General features: G+C 46.6%; 2 protein-coding genes across 5 annotated transcripts; both read left to right on the top strand.

Annotated features, from left to right (window-relative positions):
- The first annotated feature begins 348 nt into the window (after positions 1-348).
- Positions 349-1,183, top strand: LOC101784188. Its single transcript, XM_022823506.1, has one exon. It carries the CDS (start codon positions 370-372, stop codon positions 1,030-1,032), a length of 663 nt encoding a protein of 220 aa, XP_022679241.1. The 5' UTR covers positions 349-369; the 3' UTR covers positions 1,033-1,183.
- A 6,216-nt stretch (positions 1,184-7,399) lies between these two features.
- On the top strand, positions 7,400-17,223 carry LOC101760676 (transcription factor PIF1). 4 transcript variants are annotated; one of them, XM_012842899.2, is made up of 9 exons: positions 7,400-7,766; positions 8,874-8,992; positions 9,126-9,960; positions 10,057-10,161; positions 10,261-10,326; positions 10,455-10,520; positions 10,612-10,884; positions 10,963-11,119; positions 11,190-11,757. In XM_012842899.2, exons 2-9 carry the CDS (start codon positions 8,937-8,939, stop codon positions 11,210-11,212), a joined length of 1,581 nt encoding a protein of 526 aa, XP_012698353.1. In that variant the 5' UTR covers positions 7,400-7,766; positions 8,874-8,936; the 3' UTR covers positions 11,213-11,757. The 4 variants fall into 4 exon arrangements, with proteins under 4 accessions (XP_012698353.1, XP_004982351.1, XP_004982350.1 ...); XM_004982295.3 differs by lacking the exon at positions 11,190-11,757 and adding an exon at positions 16,759-17,223 and having other exon boundaries at positions 7,407-7,766; XM_004982294.3 differs by having other exon boundaries at positions 7,401-7,766; positions 10,975-11,757.
- Positions 17,224-22,495: the final 5,272 nt, after the last annotated feature.

Here is a 22,495-nt window from a genome sequence, read left to right as displayed (position 1 = left end):
TAGAACACCCATCGCGGTCAATCCAGTAGGTACATCAGGTAATGTCTCCCACTCCATAAATTATCATCCAAACATCCGATGTTGACAGGTGTTAAACTTTAACAGGTGTTTCCCAAACACCCCCTCTGTTCCTCTTCCTCCCCGGCTGGCCGGTCAACGGCAGTAAGCCGGTAAGAGTAAGACGGCAGTAAGCCGGTAAGAGTAAGACGGCAGTAGCTGGGAGGCCAGTACGGCACACGCACGCGTGCATCCTCCTACCTCTCCAGGTGCCTCACAGTCACAGCACTCGATCATGCCGTATAAATTATAAAACCCACAGCTCCATCCTTCGACCAGTGCTCGGCTCCGCTCTTCCTGCTCGCACCCGTCATGGACCACCGCGCCTTCGTCCGCCCGATCGCCGTCGCCACGGCGCTGCAGCTCCTCGCCGCGCTCCACGGGGCCGGGCCGTGCGTTACCACGGCCCGGCCGCTGGTGGGACGGCTGCCCGCGGCGGCCTCCCGGTCCCGGGCGACGACGACGTCCGCGCTGGCGGTGGCGCCGGCTGCCGCCGCCCAATATCAGCGGGGCGCGGCGGCTGGCGGCGACGAGGACGCGGCCGCCAGGGAGGGCAAGTGGCTGCCGTTCGCGGGCGCGCACCACCTTCCCGCGGCGTACTGGGCGCACAAGCCGGTGCCGTGGGCGGGGGTGGCGGTGGGCGCGTCCCCGGAGCTGGGCGCCGCCGGTGCCGTGGAGGGCGGCGGCGGGGAGAAGGTCGTGCGTGACCGGGACCACCACCGTCGTCACGGCCGGGAGTCGTACGTGGGCGACGATGTGACGACGCGGCAGGAGCAGCTCGCCATGTGGGCGTCGCTGCTCAACCCCAAGGGGAGAGGGACGCCGGCCACCGGGTGGTTGCCGGCGCCGGGGATCGGCGAGGCGGCCGACGACGAGCCAGCCAAGGCGGCAGATACTGTCCCTGTCGAAGGGGCGGAGGGGGATGAACCGTCGGCCTCGGCCGGCCAGACCTACTGGGGCAACAACGGCAACTGAGATGAACACCACGCTGCACGCTGCTGATGTTTCGGCAAAATATTTCTTGGCCTGCGAATTCGCTTTTTTTATAAATAAGATAAATATAGTATTGTTTTGCAAGTGAAATTCTAAAAATGCAGTGCAGTTAGCAACTGCAGGATTATCTTTTCTGGAATTCCTACACTTGAAAAAAGTTGTGACAATCTTTTTTTTAAGGAAAAAGCTGTGACAATGTTGATATAAGTTAATCTCAAAAGGAGAGGAAATATAAAAGTCTCCCCCATACTAACTAGTTTGATTGATCCAAAACTTGACAAAAAGGTCTGGTCCATTTGCATTCCTACGGACGCCATCAGGGGTCGGGCAGCAGGCAGATTGGACAAAAGGTTCCAGGCCAACATGCTCGGCCTCGGCTGCCAGCCAGCTATGTCGAGAGTATATCATTTCAAAAACCAGCAATTGTAATCACACTGTGAGACCATATATAGGGCATGCTTACCAGGTGTCTGAGCTTTTTCAAGCTAAATTTAATAAAATTTGGCTAAAACATATTCCAACTGAGCACATAATTATCAGCGATTTTTAAAGGATCTACATATAGTTTTCGATGCAGTGAGGAACACGTGGTTATCCATTCAAAAGACTATTATCTCTAATAACGTATTAGATTTTATCAGATAATCATAGAGACTATGGGAGTGTGTTGTGTGCTCAGTTAGAGACTACTACACAGCCATGCATAGAGGCTGGGGTATCATTTTTTGTTCCATCATCTAAAAAAGAAAGAATATGAGAATTGGTGCCTCCGCTGGGGGAATGAATATGAGAATTTGTCACTTCATCACAAAAATGGAGCATATATGATTGCGCGGGCAGCTGAACTGATGCACTCGGCAACCAATAGGCAAATGTGTAGTTTCGCCCCCCAAAAAAAAGGAATGTGTAGGCAGAAGCTTTGGAATAGGAGGCTGCAGCCACATATTGCAGGACCGCTAGCTACTCGTCGGCCGCCAAAGAAGAAAACGATATGCGACATCCTTCCATATGTGGAATGAGCTGCATGGAATCGAATAAGGCAAAGCATTAGATTGGCCTCTCCGTGGCTGTGTAAAGCCGGCGCTTCAAAACCGTTCACCTCGGATCAACTAGAGCTAGCAGGTATATCTCGCTCCAAGTTGCTTACTTTCGGTTAAACTCGCAGCATATGTCAAGTCAGTAACTATCCTTAAACATGTTATATAAGTTTTCCTCCGTCTCAAAATATAGCTAGTTTTAGATGTATCCTAAGTTAAACTTTTTTATTTGACCAGTACTATATTTAAAAATAATTTATTTTAAATAGAAAATGATACATGTGGTGATAGTTGGTTGCTTCACGAAATATGATCTCTTTCTTTCACCTTCCCCTTCCTCCCTCTCATCATGTAACATTGCATGAGATGATATACGAGACCGTTGGTGTGTTTACCGTACTTGTGCAAATGGATTGGGCCGTTTTAAATACTATCAGACCATTGGTAATTTCCTCTAAAACTTTTTTTTGAAAAAAAAGGAATGGAGATCTTTCGAAGCTAGATGCCACAAATCCCACAAAGATTCTTAAAAGCAACCCTTTTATCCAAACAGCTCCTGAACAGGAGGAGACATTGGTGGGGAGCTTGCTTGCCATCACAACTAATAAGTGGACGAGTTTGAATCTAACATCAAAAAATCTGATCTAATAATTAAGAACCATAGTTAGGATATGGAACTATTAAGTGTAACCACCTAATCATTCATCTGTTGCTTCTGCTTTGTCATTTTTTCTCCTTCGTGTTTTTTCTTCCTCCTGTTATTTCTACATTGGTACTCCATTAGAACACAAGTATAGCAGGGGCGAAGCCAGACGAGAAAGCCGCTAGGGTTGGATGCATTAAACGCTGGGTCGGCCACATGAATGAACAATGTTGAACAGTGATTTCCATTGATTTTGGCAAATTTCATCGGCATCCGGTGACCCCGTGGCTCTATGCAGCTCCGCCCCTGGTCCATATAATGTTTGTCTTAGGTTAAACTTTTTTTTAAAAAAAAACTTTGATTGCCAATAGCTAAGATTTCCTATATATATAGACTTACGAGGCAACTTTGATCGCTCAAGAGAATAGCTGGTTGGATGAAAAACAATGTGTCGTAATTGATTTAATTATGCTATAAGTAGTTGTTCCTATGCATAATCTTGAGCCATACATGGATCCTTGCAAAAAAGAGAAAATATTGTTCATCACATCTCGATCTTCCCCCAATAATAGAAAGAAGATAATAGAAAAAGGAGTTAAACATCGACTGCTACAGATTTTATTCTCCCCCAAGTGGAACTTGCTTTGCCTTTTGTCCCTACTTCCTTGTTTTTCGTCCAACCAGCTTGATCGATATATACGTACTGTCATTTCGCGCCACTGAATCGGAATCGGTCGCCAAGTTGCCGGAGATATCGGCCATCGGAACCTTCAGGAAAAGAATGGAGAAAGAGGGTTTTGCCGCCGGCCGGTGACTCTCTCGCTTGCCTGCATTCCCGGCCCTGTCCGAGTCCGTCGTCGCTTGCTGGTGTGGTGAGCCCTAGCCTATAGCTGAAGCTAAGCACGCAGTCAATCAAGGTGTGTACAAGTACATCAGATACGCTGCATCTCTACAGCTGCATCGATCTCTACTGCTAGCTCGTAGCACGTACTCCTGGGGAAAAAATTTTTTGGAAACACTCGCGGCACGCAGAGGGATCCAGCACCCAGGCCCCCCAGATCATGTCAGGATGGCGACAAGCATGTGAGTCTGCACTCTGCTGCATTCCAACGGGTTTTCCTGATTCAGACGAAAAACATTTTTGGGGGCAGGCACATGACATAATACGACCTTTAGTTGTTGCTTGGATTCCCGCTATCTTTTCCTTATCATTCAGACATGTACTCCGAGCCATCCTGATTATTGGGCTCTACTGCGTAGCTGGCCGAAAAGCATGCAGAGTTTCCATCTGCGGCAAGCCTGCATGCAATGCACCCACTGAATCGCACAGGGCCACATCAGCCAGATGGATCGAGATGGTCCATGCATCCCCAAGAGATGGAAGAAGAAGAGAAGAGAGAAGAGAGAAAAAGGAGCCACCTGGTTGGTCACCGGACCTTTTGGTCTCCTCCCGCATGGCCATGCATGGCATATGATCTGATGTGAACCCTCCTGCAGCTGCTAGCAACGCAAACAAGCAGGCACGTAGCTTATTCCGGCTGCACCGATGCACGCGCACATACGGATACGGATGGATCGAGAGATCTAGGGGCCAGGCCTGGGGCCTCTGCGTGAGTAGTTGGCCTGTGGGGAAGGATGCTCGATGGATTGCTCGGCAGCCACATGCCACTGCTTGGCCGCTACAGAGCCCCTCCCTCCCTGCCTGCAGCTCTCAGCTCGGCAACGGCAAGAGGGGGCCCAAAAGATGTGGCCACGATTCGGGGGATCTATTTCGTGGCTGGGCATGCCTCGGCTGATGTGGATAATGACCAATGCGTGTGCAAGTGGAAGTGGGCGCGGCGCAGTACGTAGTAGACCAAGGGGGACGATGTATATATGCATCGTGAATTGAATTCAACCTGGCATATCTCTTTTCATATGATAACGATAATATACGTGTACGTGTATTCGTATGGACGAGTGTGTTCGTACAAGTATCTGCAACTGCTCGCAAAAGAAAAATAAGTCCAAGATATAACACACATGCAGCTAGCACAAACACGTGTGATGATCTTTTATATTCATGGGCAAGCTAGCTATATGCTAGTGTGAGATCTACACGCTAGTCAAATAGATATTCTGTTTCCACCCAAAAATCCAAGGATGGACTTGTTTCCAACGAAAAGAAAATTAAAATTAAAACAGAGATGGAGAACGCCAGCATGGCCGTACATGACAACAAGAAAGATATCCCCCAGTTCATTTTGTTTATCTGAGAACTTGGAGTGGTTGCGTATGAACGACTGATCGACCAGTCTTGCTCAGCGTGGAAGTGGAACAGTCGCAAAATTGTCGATTGTGCTTGCGATCAACGTCATACAAAAAGATGATATTGTCGAACTAAGAGCTTCTCCCATGCTGCTGGAGAAGGTCAACTGAATTAACCAGATTATTATAGTTGCTTCAAGTAGTTGTTAAAAAAACTTATTTGTGGGCCCTTTTCTATCACATTTCCTGTCCTAGCTGCTGCTTTTTTTCGGCCCCTGTTGTCATTTTCTAGCATTAAATTGCATGCCGTGTTTTCACTGTCACCCTTCTAGCTGTGGAATTTTCTGCTACGATGAAATGGCAGCTTGCTAGTCCTTGCACCCGTTCGGAACTTCGGATGTTTTCACTATCACCCTCTCTAGCTGTGGAATTTTCTACAACTATGAAACGGCAGCTTTGCTAGCCCTTGCACCCGTTCGGAACTTGGGATGTTTTCACTACTCTTGCACCCTTCTAGCAAAGCTAGCTCTTGCACCCGTTCGGTACCTTTTATTTTTATTCTTATATATATATGCAAAATTAAGATTGAGCTTATGCTTACCACCAAGAGAAATTTATGTAACTTAGGTAACTTGAGAAAGATAATATTAAGAAGATTAGCACATTATTCTCTAGGGCTTTGATTGTTATGTAAAGCCCTCCATCACGGGTAGCCGAAGAGCTAGCTACTTGTGGACTAAAAGTCCACCGTACCACTCGAGATTCTTGCATGGCCACAAAAAATTCTCAGTCACGTCATTAGACTTGATGAAGTGTGTCTGTGCTGCAATGGCCTAGCTAATGGCTGGGTCTTTAAAAGAAATGGGCCTAATGGCTGGGTTTAATTTCTTTTGTAGACCCCACGACGTTGACAAATTTAAAGGAGAAGAAAAGATGCACTAAACGGTTCCCTTTCCGTCGCACCATGATTCTAAGCTTTGCGGTCCACACATGCGCAAATGAACAATTTGCCTCTAAACCTGTCAAATTTTAATTATAGCGATCGCTCGCTACTACACTACTGCGGGCCGTCGCTGAAAATCTTGTTTTGTGGTTGTCCTATGATGCTCCGCATGTAACTTGGAATGCGACATTAGATGGTTGCTTCCGAGGTACAGTTTGGGATCAGGCTTTTCCACTGTAAATAAAAGGGACACCTTTGGGATTGCATTGACGAGGTGCACCTAGCTCATATATAGGGTACCCCGATCGATTCAAGTGGAAACAAACGTCAAGTGGTGAATATGTGACTACTTATCAGGCATCCTTCTATGGTCGTACGTACTTGATGGAAGGAGTATGTACTTGATGGGAGGAGCGCAGGGGACAATCTGGAAGTCACACATCTTATTAGAATGCAAGTTCTTCTCCTGTTTGGCAATATATAAACATCGCTGGACCCAGAGGCCGATCTAGTGGTGGAGCGCGGGGGCTCAAGCCCCCCTACCGCCTCTCAGACAGTATAGCCTCCTGAGCCTCTCCATGATTTTTGAGGAAGAAGAAGAGAAGGAAAGGAGGATAAAGGAGGAGGAGGAGGAGGAAGCAGCTCCTGAGGCTAGGTTTATGGGTTGCACCCGCCACTAGTTGGACCTTAAAACTGCTTGATACAATGGCGTTTGCCGCCAGCACAAGGCAGTGCACCGAGAACCAAGAAGTGAACCTCCTTCTAAGTTGTGTTTTTAGTAGGAAGTGCTTTGTTCTCTCATGTTCACAAGCGCTCACAATAGTTATGTGGGAGGATTATTATATTGGTGGTTAAGAAGAGCACAATAAGATTCGCAAGGGTTATGACAGTCATGCTCTTCTGAAAAATTTGATCCGAAAGGAATAATAGGGTGCTCAACGTATTCCTTGGTAATTTCTTTTTTTTAAAAAAAATTTCCGGTGAGGTGGTGGCGTGTGCTGTAGAACTTTTGCTCCGGGGCAAGTTTTCGGAAAAAAAAAATCACCATCCAGCCATTATATTCGCGCATGGAGCCATCTGGACCTACTTCTCAATCGATTCAAACTATTTCGTCAAGGAACGCAGGGAAGTAAAAACACGTGAGTCGGCGCCGATTGTCATGGAGACGCGACGCGGCACACGCACCTAACGCGGCGTGGGGGCGCCGCGGCCGCGCCACCGGCACATCCGGAGCAATCGATCGACAGCCCGAAGCGAAGCGACCGGCTTCTCCCCCAATCATCAGCCAAGCCGCCGTTCGCCGCAGATACGTACGGTACGCGCCTTCACTAGCCTACCAGCCTGGGCGGTTACTCGAAATGGTAAAACGCGCGCGGCTACCTGCGCGGCGACGCCTGCTCTGCTCTGCCCTGCGAGACCGCCGGCCGCCCGGGCTAATCATTCGCGCCCAGGCTGCCGGACCCCTACCACCACCCTTCCGCTTTCCCGTCGCCCTCCTTGCATCCCTTTCTCCCCCGGCTTCCCTCCGCCCGCCGTCCCTGTCTGCGGGAATCCACTTCAATTCAGCCACACCGCAATGCTGCTGCTGCCCAACACTTCTGCATAAAAGCAACCGCGGCCGCCCGGGCACCCCCGTCCCCTTTCCTCCCTTGCTTCCTCCTCCTCCGTCGAGCTACAACTTCTCAACCCCACCTCGTAGCTCCTCACCGCAGCTCCAGCGCCAGCAGGCTGCAGCTGCAAGTGTGTGTGTGTGTGTGGCTGTGCTCTGCTCTCTGCTCCCCTCAAGCAAGGATTCCAAGCTCTGGAGACGAACGAGGAAGCTTCTACCTAGTACCTACTAGGAGTGGTCAGTCGGTTCTTGCTTTCCTGATCCTAATTTCTTTTCCTCATCTTGTTGTTTCGAATTCGCCGCTCATGTTTGCTGTTCTTCCTCTATACTTCCCTCTTTGGGATTTTTTTTTTTTGAGGGGAGATCTGATATCTTGCTTTCACCCTCATCCGTCCATTTTCACCCCAAAATCTTAATCTTACTCCTGATTAAAAAAAGCTCCTTTATTTAGTAAATAAAAGGATCTGATCTCCTCTGTTATAGCCAGATAGATTTGCAGTTTCATTTTTTTTAACATAAAACAGGACCTTTCCATTGTGTTTGGTTGCTGCTCACGAGCAGGTAGGTCTAGATGCTTCCCCCTTCCAGCTTCTGCGGTGTCCACACATCTAATCCTCCTCCTTTTTCCGTTCCCTCTTTGTTTTCTTCCCCTCTTTATCCTTCACGGTGTAAGAAACAATGGCAATCGGGTGAACTTGGCTGCCTACCTAGGCTAGGCTAGCGCACGGTTGCATTTTTATACAAGGGAATCCTCAACAGATTACATAAGTTTGATTTACAACTTGTGATACAAGATACACTTGTTTCAATCTTCTCTATCTATACAAGATCTATCTGTTGCTAGAGGTTTAACCAATACATCTAAGTATCAAATGCCATCACGTTCATTTGACGTGTTTACACAGGACTCCTCTATCCTTAAACACACTGTTCATGTTCTTCACTCCACAGTACAGATGCTCCGCTTTCCCAGATCCATGTACCCCCTGTAGGGCCTGCCAATCCCTCCTATTTCCATTTTCCGTCTGTTGGCCATCATCCAATGTCGTGCGTACAATCAGAGTACCGATTTTCTACGGAAATAATTTCCTTTTCTAGCTCTTTTGCCTGATGCTCCCTGAGCGACACGTGCTTGCTTGCGGCTTGCCCCATTTGAACCCAAACCTTGCCGCGTGCTGCAAGATCCTGGACAGGAATTGTTTACAGTTTCTTTTTTTTTTCCTCTCTCCATTGACAGTTGCATAAAGAATTTCCTAATTGGAGATGAAGCTCGCTTTCCTTCAATTCCCCATGCACTCGCCTCTGATTCGTGCAGCTCATGTCGTTTGGCTCTGTTTCTTTCAGCGTGCGCTCTGCTTGGACAGAAAAGTGATTAATTGGCCATCGATGTTTGTGGCAATCTGAGCGATGAACCAGTTCGTGCCTGATTGGAGCAACATGGGAGACACCTCCAGGCCGCTCGGGTGAGCACTTCGATTTGATTCCTTGATCGATCGAAATCATGAAGCTGTCCTGTCTCCATCGGTTGATTGGATTTCCGTTTCTTTCTGAGACTGAGAGGAAGGCTGAAGATTTCCGCTGTTTCTTATTTCGCAGCGAAGACGATGACCTCATCGAGCTGCTCTGGTGCAACGGCCATGTCGTCATGCAGAGCCAGAACAACCGGAAGCTACCGCCGAGGCCCGAGAAGGCGGCGGCGGGGGCGGCAGCTCCAGCCCCCGCGCCGGCGCCGCAAGACGACGAGGCCGGCCTCTGGTTCCCGTTCGCGCTGGCCGACTCGCTCGACAAGGACATCTTCTCGGAGTTCTTCTGTGAAGCACCGCCGCCGCCGCCGCCGCCGGCTCCGGTGCCCGCAACCACGGACGTCGAGGCCGGCAAGCCCTGCCGGGACGACGACGTGCCGTTGGAGGACGACTGCGGGCGCGTCGGGGCGTGCGCGGTGTCCGATGCCCCGTGCGACCTGATGCCGCCGCCCAAGTCGACGCACGTGTCGGGATCCAGGCAGCAGACGATGAGCCTGGCGGACAGCGGCGACAACGCCGGCGACCTCTCGGACCTCGTCCGCGCGGGCAGCGCGGGGAAGGCGGCGGTGGAGGCCGGCGCGTCGTCGATGCTGAGCGCGATCGGGTCCAGCATCTGCGGGAGCAACCAGGTGCTGGTGCAGCGCGCGGTGAGCGCGCCGGGGCGCGCGTCCGGCGCCGCCCGCGGCGGCGGCTGCGGAGGGGGATGCTCCGGCAGCGCGCTGCCGTCGGCGATGGGGAGCGCGAACGCCAACGCCAGCGGCAGGGGCAACGAGGCCACGGTGGCGTCCTCGTCGGGGCGGTCCAACTACTGCTTCGGCACCACCACCACCACCGAGCCGACGAGCACCAGCAACCGGAGCAGCAAGCGCAAGCGGCTCGACACCGAGGACTCGGAGAGCCCCAGCGAGGTCTCGTCCTGTTTGTTGTCGCTCCTGAGCGAGCAATGCCTTGTCGATCCAACGATTGTTTGGTACTAACGAGCAATGAATGCTACGACGATGCAGGACGCCGAGTCGGAGTCCGCCGCGATGCTGGCGCGCAAGCTGCCGCAGAAGCTGACGACGGCGCGGAGGAGCCGCGCCGCCGAGGTGCACAACCTCTCCGAGAGGGTGCGTGATTGTCCTTGCTAGCATTATTTTTTTCGTGTTGGACAATCGACTCAACCACAGCCTCTGACATGGATCGGTTGTTTGTCCTTCCCAATGCAGAGGAGACGAGACAGGATCAACGAGAAGATGAGAGCCCTGCAAGAGCTCATACCTCACTGCAACAAGGTACTACCGACACTATAGACTGGACATTGGACAAGCACTCCACTGGCCACTGTCACTTCACAGTACATATTCTGTGGAAATCTTGTTACAACAAGTAGTCATGTTGTTACATTACATTCCGTGAGCAGACCGACAAGGCGTCAATGCTGGACGAGGCCATCGAGTACCTCAAGTCGCTGCAGCTGCAGGTGCAGGTCAGTACGACAGCGACCGCCGCGTCCTCGCTCCTCGCCGTGCAACGGTGCAGGCCACGAAACCATTCTGACCAAACTCTTCTGCGCGCAGATGATGTGGATGGGCAGCGGCATCGCGGCGCCGCCGGTGATGTTCCCCGGCGTGCACCAGTACCTGCCGCGGATGGGCGTCGGGATGGGCGCCGCGGCGATGCCATCCATGCCGCGGATGCCGTTCATGGCCCCGCAGCCGGTGGTGCCCAACGCGCCCGTCAACCCCGTCCCGCTCTCGCCGGGCTACCGGGGGCACATGCCGGCGGTGGGCATCACCGAGCCCTACGCGCACTACCTCGGCGTCAACCACCTCCAGCCGACGCCGTCCCAGGTCCGGCGACTAGTCACCCCTGTTCCCCTTCTTGATCCGTTGTGTTTTCTTTGCCGCGTCTCTGAGGTGTTTGGGCAGCATTTCGCGCAGGGCGTGGGATACTACCCGCTGGGGGCGAAGGCCGCCGTGCAGCAGAATCCGGCGATCCACCACGTGCCGGGCGGCGGCATGCCGGCCGCCGCCGCCGCCGCGCCCGGGGCGCTGCCCCCTGAAAGCGCTCCGAGCAGAGGACCAGGTACAATGCCCACGGCTCTGCTCTCCTGACAAGAGCTGGAAATCATCTGCTAGCATGTTACATTTCGCAGTTCAATTTTCCACGGTGAACTGAAAATGAAAGATGTGTCCAAGTTGGGTTTTCTACTGCATACTCCATAGGCGTAAAGGTCTGAAGGACAATAAAGCTATATGTGCAGAGGGGAAAAAATGAAAGAAAATGATGTGCTGGGAAAAGGAACTTGGCTTTTCAGAGTTCAGCCCAATGATTAGCAGCACAATGGAGAGGAAGGTTCTGCGAAGGGATTCGCTAAAGCTTTTTTCACGTAGTGGAGTAGTACCGAAAGTCACATAGCTCGCTTTTTTCAGTCCTAACAGGATCTGAAAAGGTGTCTATACAACAGAAACAGCGAGTTAGTAAAAGGTCTACTTTGTACTCCCTTATGGAAGCAGTACAAGATGGACATTATAAACCATCAGCCAGATAGTAACCATCTCCTTTACATGCTCATGCTAGGTCAGGAATACCCAGTGGTACCACATGAAAACTACGTAACGTCTGACCCTTTGCCAATGAAATTCGGTAATGAAAAGAAAAATCTGATGCAATTGGACAAGATAAGATTGGGATGTTACAGTAGAGTCCTTTTCTACTTATTCCACACTTGAAGAAAATGGTGTGATAGTATCGTATTATTACGCAATTTTACAGTAGCGTTGAAGCGTCCCCATTTGCGCAAAACTAAATGTGATGCAAGTACCAGTTTTAGGAAGGCTGGTACACACATTTATTCAACAGATAGTTCAAAAGCTATACAAGGGAGCGGTCGGGTAACATAGACCCAAAAGAGATACAACACAAACACATTGTAGATGCAACCTATAGACATCCAAGTCCATAAGCAGCACGCAACACTTCACGACAGCGGAAACATCCTTAACAGCCCAACACCACAGGCAAGTTGGGTGCGGAGACGACCTTCTACTCGAAAACTTCACCAGCGACGTAGTCCGAATCTTCCTCTGTACCAACAAAGTAAAGGTGAGTACATACGTACTCAGCAAATACAACCCCACCCTAGGGAAAGGGGTATAAGCATACATGCATAAGGATAACTCAAGGAATATGCCGAGATTTATTTTGCAGAAAGCAATCTTTTATACACATGCAAGGTTTGGTTTTATAAAACGTTTTTTGCAAGACACGTACTTTTCATATTACAATATTTATGAAAGAGTGGGGTAATCCTACACAAAGGATCCAAGTTTTAAGTGCTACTAGACACCTCATCCACGGTAGCACGCGGCACACTTGCTGGATATTTCCAAAATCCGATTGACACTAAAAGGTTTGCCCATCTTTCCCAAATAGCTAGTTATGTGGCCAAACATAACTCGTCCAAAACCGAGAACACAGCTATTCGAATAGGTTTTAAGTCTGCAGAGGTGTACACTTTACCCACAAGTAGGGTACCGCAACATGAACACCGTAGTGCCGGTGCAGATCCATCAAAGCCATTACCCACCATATAGCATAATCCTGCCTAGTCATCCACGAGAGCTAACCAAGAGGTTCCTGACCTTCCTACGAGATCTTCAACCGGGCCACTAATCCGGTACTTGCTTACGACTGCTCCTTGGCCTCCCGTTGCGTACCTGCCTACGGACGACTACCAGCTAGCTATTGAAATTTATACTAAGCCTTTGCCACACACAAAGGTCGAGTGGTTGTACAATAAGTTATATTAGGCAAGATGACACATGAACTCGGTCATTAATTAAGACAAGATGGATATCTTCCATACTCAGCCGCACAGGCACGAGCCAATACTCCAAGGCATCCCACACAAGGAACCCTGATCCGCTCCATCTAAATAATCACAAACACCAGTTATTTATTATCACTTTTCCAAAATCACAATCCATACTCACACCAACACACTCAACACATTTTATCTTTTGTAAAACCATTGCATTTGTAAAACGAGTAGTAATGATGTTGAGTAACCAGTTTCTAAGCGTATTAATATCAAGGTAATCGGCTAAATGAGCATATCATGTCCAGCGATAAATCCTATGTCGTCAAGGCATAGTCAAGATATATCAATTCAAGGAGTGGCTATCCAACCAGGTTTTAACTAGATCAAGTAGTAAAATAATCTGAGCATATATATAACTGGATGCAATTTATAAAAAGGCTTCTACGGGTTGAGTTTGAAAACTGGGATAAATATAATCAAAAGGGAATAGGTTGGACTTGCAGTCTTCAAAGCCTTCAGGCAGCTCCTACTCGTGGTACGGGGCTTCTGGCTTCGACTCGCAGTCCTGACCTTTGTACTCTAGCTCGCGGTACTGGCCTCCAAACTATTTCTCCTCCTCGATCACTCCATCAGCTACGTCAACGACAGTGCAAATGACAAACAAACACAAACAAGCGCAAACACAAAATAAAATGAGCTCAAATGGATATGAGGATAGGAGGGATAGATAATATATGCTTTTAGAAGAATTTAGGAAAAACAATCATATGAATTGGAGTTGACACGGATGAGATATTATAGTTATAAGTTTGGTTGTTTAATTAATTCCGAAGATGGATTAACATAAATCTGATGGGTTTAATGGGCCTAATTGCATGTGCAATGGCCTGGTGGTGTTTTTGGACTCACACGATCGGTACATGGGCTATGGGTTTGACTAATGTTTTTGGCCCGAGAAGGAAATAACAGAGAGGAGAAGAGAGAGTCAGAGAGACACGGAGAGAGGACGATGTTGTTCGTCAGGCGCCGCCGCCATGTCCACGGACAGGGGCTCGCCAGAGTTGGGGTTCTGGTCCTCCGTTTCCAGATTTGAGGGCACGGGGAGAGAGAGGAGGATGAGGGTATTCGATTCTGGGGGTTCTTGGCTGAGGTGAGGGGGTGGAAGGAGATCGGCCACGGGCGGCCATGGATGCGACTCTGGAGTTCTTGGGGAGCTTGGTGTAGGCAAGGATAGGGAGGGCCATTGCTTGGGGAAGGTAGAGGAGGGTGTGGTGGTGCTCACCGATGAACTAATCAAGCTATGGTGGCCTATTGTTGGAGATCGACGAGGGTGAGCTTTCTCTATGCGAAAGCAGAGGAGCAAGAAATTGGAGCGAGGAGGGAGGTGAGCGTCGGAGCTGGGTGGCTCGGCGAGCTCGGGATGGCGACGGAGAGCTTCTGGTGGTGGCTTTATAGTCGACGAGGGTGGAGCTGTGTGAAGAGTATCTTGGTCCCTTAAGTAGGTTTTGGTGAATTAATGACGCAAGCTTAAGTGTCTAATAAAGTTTCAAGTGCATAAGCAGGTTTAAAAGGAATGTTGGACATGGAGCACTTGTGATTAACCCCTCAAAAGGAAATGAATAGATAAACGGCATACTTTGAAGGCTAAATTTATTTTTGGTTTGAGTTTGAGTATAGGAATGCCGCACTATTAAGAGGGATGCGTAATCTCTGATCTTTCTATTGAAAAAGGTGCTCAAGATGATCTAACAAACCTATGAGAGACACCTTTGCACTTGTACATCACATGAGGATGCTAAGTTTGGTGCTAACTTGAGAGCTCCGGATTTTTCTGGAGAATCTTGTGGAATCTTTCGAATTTTTAGAAGTCCAGAGTTTTCCAGAAAGTGCTTCGGAAGAATCCGAAGGTTCTGGAGTTTCCGAAAAAAGTTCCAAAAAATTCCGGAACTTAACTCCCAACGGCTAGTTTTGAAGTGAAGGGGTATAAATACCCCTTTACCCCCACCCACAGTTAGACTCTTCACCTAACTCCGTGCTAAGCTTCTGAATAGCATTCAAGTCCCCCTCTTTCCTCCCCTTTGACTTTCTTGGTGAGATTTGATGGGGATTTAAGGAGGGATTCAAGGAAAGGGCAAGAGAGGGTGCTGTGAGCTGATTTTCCATCTTCTGAGCACCTTGTTCTTTGTCAAACCGGTGGTTTCGCGTTTGTTACTCTTGGAGCTTCAAGCTCCTAGCTGGCTAGGCGTTGCCCGTTGAGCATCCAAGGATTGTGGCTACTCACAGGAAGTTTGTATCACCTCGACGATTGAGTAAGTGACTCTAGCTTGATTTTTATGGTCGCTAGAGGGAGGAAAGTGGCTTAGAAGTGAAAAGCCCACCCATCGTGGGTCCTCAACGGAGGAGTAGGCTTCAAGGTGTGAAGCTGAACTCCGGTAAACAAATCTTTGTGTCTCTTGTGCTTGTTGTTATTAAATTTGTTCATATTCAAGCATAGAACATATTTCTAGGGTTTGTGCTTGATCTACATTTCTAGCAAGTTTTCAGTTGTTCTATCTTGTGCCAAAGGTCTAGAATAACCTGTTGCTTAACCTATATTCAGTGATTTACATTTCAACAAGTATTTCATAAGGTTGTAGTTCAGATCCTCGTTTTTCTGGAGAATCCATAGATTTCTCCAGAAATTTTGTAAGTTGCAAAATTTACAGAACAATCTCCGGAAACTCCAGAAGTTGCTAACAAAATTGTTCGAAGTTGTAAAAATTTTTAGGTTCGACTATTCACCCCCACTCTAGTCGACATACTAGATCCTTTCACTGTGCCAGCGGCTCAACCGTCCGCCGTGAATGGCGATGCTGTGGTCGGGCGGCAGCTTGCGAGCATCAGCTTGCGGTGATGGTGGCACGGAGACGACGGTGCGTGCAGGCGGAGTAAAGGCACGGCGCAGGCGATGGGATGGCGGGAGCAGAGGACGGTGGAGCATAGCTGGGAGGGCGGCAACTTGCCCTGGTCGTCGGTCTCGGTGCTGGGCAGCGGCGTGTGCGAGCTCGGTGGGTTTTCTGCGAGTGGAGCGAGCAAGGGCGAGCTCGTGTGGTGCGCGGTGGCAGCGAGCGGTTGTGTCACGGGGTCGGGCTGTCGCTTGAGCAGAGCGAGGGTGAGCGCAGTGAGGGGGTCCGGCACATGAAGCTTACAGGCGAAGCTCCGACTTTTGCTCGGCTTGTGTCGTGCTTGTGAGAGCTGTGCGGGTTACGGTACTATGGCAGTGTGCGTGTGAGGAGAGGGGGATCGTGTGCTGGCATGGGGCTTGTGTGGCAAGCTTGGCATGCGATGCTTGCAAGCGAAGCTCGTCTCTATTTTGTGCATGCACAGGCAGGAAGTATGGGTGGGAGAGGTTAGAGGGAAATGATTGATTAACAGGTTGTTAGCTTAGGGAGAATAGAGAGAGAAGCAAGTTAATCGGCTGCACTAATGGAAAGGGAGATTAGGCTACGGATGGATTTTAGATGAAAAAAAGGAATTGAGCTCGAGAATAGTTTTGTAATATTTTGAAATTAGATTTTAAAATAGGTTTTGAAGTTTTTGAATTCGAGTGATTTTTAGATTTGAATTTTCAGGCTGTTACAAGTGTTTTCTCACATATGCCAAAAGTCAGGTCGTTCTAGCTTATATGCAGCTGGTCTTGCACGTCAATTGTATATTTGTATTGTACCCAGCTTAATTTGTCGCCATCGGTAAACTAGTCAATTGGTTCATGTGTGTGTCTATACACACACACACATGTATATATATATATATATATATACACATATATATATATACACACATATATATGTGTACACATATATATCCCTTGTGTCCTCATCTTCATATTGGAGTTTATCTAATTTCTTCTTAATTTTTGCAGGATGACTAACCGAAAAAGATAAATCACATGGCTGGGCTGATGTTTTGACAAGTGTGAAAAAAATGGACAGCCAGAAGGGTGACGCAGAGGAAAAGTTGATGAAAATAACAGGGGGCATTTTCTTTAGCGACCCATTTTGAGATTTGTTCAGAAGTTTTAGGAAGGGGTTGATCTCTTAACAGATTGTATTGATATAGCATGATTTTTGTTTAGTTGGTACCATGATAATCTCTAGTTTATGCTCTCAATTCTTGAGTTGAGAATAGTTGAGATAGTTAAGAGGCGGTGCTTCTGTTTTGATATTTAGATGCAAACCAAGTGAGGAGTTCGAGAGCGTAAAACACGGAAAGCAACTGTAATTGTTGGTGTTTTATGCTTTGTGCAGTTCCATTGTACATAATTGAAGTACTATTTACATGCAAACCAAGTGAGTATTTCATGACCATAATATATGACATTCCTATATATGCAATAGCACTACACTACTGCCATATGTGCAATAATATTAAAATAAATGTTTGGCCAATCAAGTGAAGTAATTAACCTGCCACCGATACAACTAAACCACCATGTATCAATTCAAAATTTTAAAGTTATCCCTAACCCTAGCTCAACTAATATTCCAAATAACTTGCAAATCAACCAACAAAACGAAGACTAACACAGAGGTATAGCAAGACCAACACAGAGGTAATAACGCAAATTGAGGTCTAGGTGAGTTATTTTTAAATATTATAAAAAGTTTGAAAAATGAAAAAATCCTGCAGAGCAAATAGTTTTGTTGTTATACTACATCCACTGAAAGTTTTGTTTTCATTATCTTTATTCTGACAAAATGATGTGTATTTCCTTCTCCCTCTCATGTTGCCCTTGTAGTATTGTTATATAATAACAGATCGTCAATAGGGTACACCCGATCCAGTTAATATTAAGTGACTTTTGTTGTCCATCCGAAAATAACTTAACTTTGGCAACTGGTACTTTGCATTTAGGATATAAAACATGTTTGTGTCAAAAAAAATTAAAATTACTGTGACTTAAGAAGCACTCATTGATCAAAGAATGGTCCTAGTAATGTGTAAATACACTTATAACAGTTATATTACTTGCAAACTAACCCTAAAATTGTTTGAAAATCTTTTTCAACCTTTTGAGGAGCACTCAAATGCCAGGTGCATTCCGTAGTATAAAGATGTGGGGACGAACTTGGTGCTTGATGGATAGTAGAGAACTGACCTTCCATTTAACCCCTTTAGTCCCGGTTAACATTAGACCCGTGACTAAAATAGCTTTAGTCCCGGGTCAAAAAAATGTGCCACCAAAGGCCACCGCGGGAGGGGGGGTTTAGTCCCGGTTGTAAATTAGTCCAGGTTGTAACGGCTCCAAAAAAAATCCCACCGACGCTCCCCCTTTTGTCCCGGTTGGAATTTCCAACCAACCGGGACTAAAGGCCTCCTTTAATCCCGGTTGGTAGGGGAGCTTTAGTTCCGGTTGGAATTACCAATAGAGACTAAACGTCCATCCCAGCCTTTTCACGTGCGTCCCCCGCCCGTGTCTCCACCTTATCTCGCGCGGCCTTTATCTTGCACGACAGGCGGCTCCTCTCCCACTTATCTCTTCTCCCTCCTCCTCCTCACCCTTTCTTCCAAGCGGACGGCTGGGCAGCTCCGGCGCGGCGCGGCGGCCGGTGCGGCCGGGAGGCGCAGCGCTGGCGGGTGGGCGGCGTTGTGGCCTTTTTTATTTTTTTTGAAACTTTTTAGTCCAGGTTGGTGTTACCAACTGGGACTATTTAGACCCTCTTTCATCTTGAAAATTTTATCCCGGATGGATTTTCGAGATCTTTGAGCCCTACCAACCGGGACTAATGCCAAGTTTTCTACCAGTGTAACTTTCTCCACTTTTCTTTGTGCAGCACCATACGAAATCCGTAAATGGATTCTGGAGATCTTTTTTCGCAAGCTGCAATCAGGAACAAATATTGTTCCAGCCAATTGGAACTTGGAAAAGGCGATGGTGCTGGTATCTTCTCATCTTATCTCCTTTGCTGTTTTGAGGTTGACCTGATTGTGAGAAGCGAAGCAGCTCGGCTCATATGTGGCTTGCTTCTTATGTGTTTGTTTCCAAATGATCAAGGTTTCCAAGATTTTTATTAATTTATGTTTTTCAGTTGATTAACTTTGCTAGCAATTAATAGCTTATATCTGCCCGTATCCTCGTTTTTTTATTTTTGAGCACAATAAAGGTCCCCATGTCTTGTTGCTATTTGTGCAGTGAAGCCTAGGACCCATGCCTGAGCCGATGCTGTGTGATCTAGGACTTGTGTGTTTGATGTTTACTGATGAGTGTCAAAACAAGAACAAAACTGCAAACCTATGCAGAAGTATCTTCATCAGAATTGTTTTATTTTCTCATTTTTGTACATACCAATTCATATTTTGAATATGAAATTATGAACTCTGGTGACAGGTTCGCACAAAGTGGTCGAGATATAATAATTCTAAAACATTGATACCTGCACATGGCAGTAAATGAGAATTAAATTCTAAACATTTAGGATCTTACCTATTTTTCCCAATATTTCGCAAAATATTGTAAAAAAAGAGGTAAGATTTCATGCACTAGGTATTTCTATACTCTGTACAAACAAATATCACACACATCTTGTGGCCTATTCACATACTTTGAATATTAAAATATCTGCTTATATATTTTACAATATTTGTAAAAGTGCATGTTCAACACGCATTAGATCACACAAATCTTGTGGCCTATTCACATATTTTGAATATTGAAACATATGGTTATATATATTTTTACAATATTTTGTAAAAGCGCATGCTCAACATGTATAATTCTTTTTTTTTAATTTTATTGTAAAACTACTTGAAGAAGCACCAAATAAAATTCCTTAGAAAAGTATAGCATAAAATATTTTGAACAAATAGACAATTTAAGGGGTATTTTTTTGGATTTTTCTATCCTGGTGAATTTGAGAAGGTTTTCATACTTATCAAAATCTTATGAAATAAAATAAATCTCAATTGCAGCTCTCAAGCTGTTTGCAGATTTCCCCCCATCTCTCTTTCTCACTTCCCCAGGCCCACACGGTCGCACCACATAAGCAGCTCGGTTGATAGCTGAACACCATGTCCTACATGTGTGAGGACTGTGAGCCCGTCACCGACCAATTCGCTTCGGCTCTTGAAGATGCGGTTGCGTGCTAGTGATGCCGATTGAGGTTAATTTTAACGTTTTTGGAAAGTTATCAAGACTGTGGCTTAGATTTGGTAGTGGATGTGGTAAATTTAGTTACAGATTTTTAGTAGCTCTCACGTTATAATCAAGGATGGTAAAAAAGCACTTTTACTACAAGTAAAAGAAAATTCATTATACTGATGGAATTTTATATTTGTCCTCAACCAAACATGTTCTTTTGTGAATTGTAAGGAACGTTGGGGTTGCAGCACATGGATAATGTCATTCTACTGGGCTTGCAAAGAGTAACAAACTCACAAAAAAAATAAAAATAAAGAAGTCTCGTGATCACTGATGAGTGCCCAGGTGCTACTTCTACATGTTCAGTGGTTGTTTCAGCGACACAACTCATCTCAATTCTAAGTACCTCCGATTCTTTTAAGTAAAAAGAACTAGTCACAGGCCAAAGGAGGTGCCTGAAACATCAAATATAATGAACCTGAGGTAGTAGTTAATAATTTGACTTCGGCTATTGCGAACCGCGGATAGGTCGCACGTGGCTAATGTATCCTCCGTTGCTTCTCGGCAGACCTCTCGGCATGAGGTAGAAAAGAAACAGAGAGCCTCTTTGATATCACCTGCTTGATAGCAAAGAGGACGGTAAGCAATCCTCGTCACAAGCAGCAAATTAATTAAACAAGATCAAGGAAATAAAAAAAAGCTAAAGCATCATTCCAATATAGCCCCTTTTCAACTTACTTTTGTATTTTGGTTTCCTCAAATACTTCAGTTGAGGGAGACAGAGACTCCATGTAGATCCAGTAAAGAAAAGTGCAAGCAAGTTTAATGGAGTTCATACGACCCTCTTGAGTGCTATCAAAGTAAGCCGTTGGACTATATATGCATGCAGTCCTTGACCGTTAAGTTCATCCTAGTCCTAGATTCCTGCTTGCTCGTTAGCCTGTCATGCAAGAATTGCTGCAGGTCATCACAAAAACTGTTTTTTCATTCACTGATCATGTTGCGAGGCCACTCCGGTCGTGTGATCATTCTGCATACTATTTGCAAAAGTTGTGCACAAGAAAAATACTTGGCGGTTTTGATCTCTCATGCTCTTTGGTTTGCGGTCTCAACTACTGTTACTTGTCACGATATATTTACAAAATTTTAATAGATTGTGTGAGATAGATAAAGTTAGCGCTGACCAGGTCGTCGACGACCAGAGTCACTGCTGGGCTCGCTGGGCCGTGAAGGAGTGGACGCACCAGGATTCCCAAAATCCCAACCAACTCACGCGTGAATGGGCCAGAGTGGGCAAGTAGATGTAGGTGCGGACTGGACCTGCTGCTGTAGTAATCCGCGTCTCCAGCGGTCCTAGCTAGCAGTAGCGACGTCGCCACCAAAAAAAAAAAAAAATCGGCACAGCAGCCCCCAGTTACTTTGGATACCGTGTGTGAGAGAGGGAGGTGCCTCCGGCCGTGAGCGAGCCTAGAGCTCCGCTCGACGCCAGCCGCTTTCTTTTGGCACTGTTCATCGATTAAAAAAAAATCTATAAGCTATCTCCGGGCTAACCGTTGGAGACACCATTAGAGAGCATTGGCGGAGCCAGATTTTTTTTAGTTGGGTATTCCCAATTAAAAAATTATTTTAGTCCAACAATATGAGAAACTATCGAGAAAACTACGTTACGTTCCGTCCATTTACTACCCCGTGCTTGAATCTAGCTACTGCTTGCCATTGCCCATTCAGGCCACGAAAGAGATAGATGGAAAGAGCCAAGAAGAGCTAGCTTGTGCCTTTGCCGCTTGAACCATAGTCCACAAATCCAGTCATTTTAGTTAGTTTTTAAGATTTTTGTCTAACTGTAAACTATATATGTGTGTGTATAGCTGCCATATACATGATGTTCTAGCATAATTCTTGGGTATTCCCAGGAATACCCGGGTTTCCCGGGAATATAGCTGTCTCCAACCATGTAAGAGAGGTTGTAATCTCCATTTCTCTCATCCAATCTCCATTTCTGTGCTTGTGGAGATCTCCATTCCCAAGAGATCGTCAACAGATTAGACGAGTACTTTCAAGGCAAATCTACTCCTATGATAACAGTGTTTCTAAAGTAAATATTTACCGCACAAGACGTCAGGTATCGGTGAATGATCAAGGAAATTAAGTAGCAAAGAGGAACTTCAATCGACAAAGTTTCTCTATTTGTGACCGTCCAAATTACTTCCCTCAAGTATAACCAAAACCTGGATACCCCCTAAAATATTTTGTGACAGTCCAAATTACTTCCCTCAAGTATAACCAAAACCTGAATACCCCCTAAAATATTTCCTAGTTCAGTTTACTCTCTAAAATTGCCATTTGGTTCAATTTGCCCCTTAATACAATTTATCTTTTTTTTTCTTCGTGCACAAGTGGAGTCTTAAGTTCAAATTTTGCAAGATGGTAGTGGACATCATAATCTATATTTAAAAATAATTTACGAATTTTTTATCATTATTTTTTTATATAATTTGTATCTCATGAATAAATTTTATTA

The sequence above is a fragment of the Setaria italica genome, chromosome IX (assembly GCF_000263155.2).
Source record: "Setaria italica strain Yugu1 chromosome IX, Setaria_italica_v2.0, whole genome shotgun sequence".
NCBI classification, from domain to species: domain Eukaryota; kingdom Viridiplantae; phylum Streptophyta; class Magnoliopsida; order Poales; family Poaceae; genus Setaria; species Setaria italica.
This window is presented reverse-complemented; position numbering and strand designations above follow the sequence as displayed.

Bases quoted from the DNA above. Each gene is read 5' to 3' on its own strand.
- LOC101784188 (XM_022823506.1), top strand. From the start codon at position 370: ATGGACCACCGCGCCTTCGTCCGCCCGATCGCCGTCGCCACGGCGCTG.
- LOC101760676 (XM_004982293.3), top strand. From the start codon at position 8,937: ATGAACCAGTTCGTGCCTGATTGGAGCAACATGGGAGACACCTCCAGG. The intron at 10,327-10,454 runs GTACTACCGACA...TTCCGTGAGCAG, and splicing joins TCATACCTCACTGCAACAAG to ACCGACAAGGCGTCAATGCT. The intron at 10,521-10,611 runs GTCAGTACGACA...TTCTGCGCGCAG, and splicing joins CGCTGCAGCTGCAGGTGCAG to ATGATGTGGATGGGCAGCGG.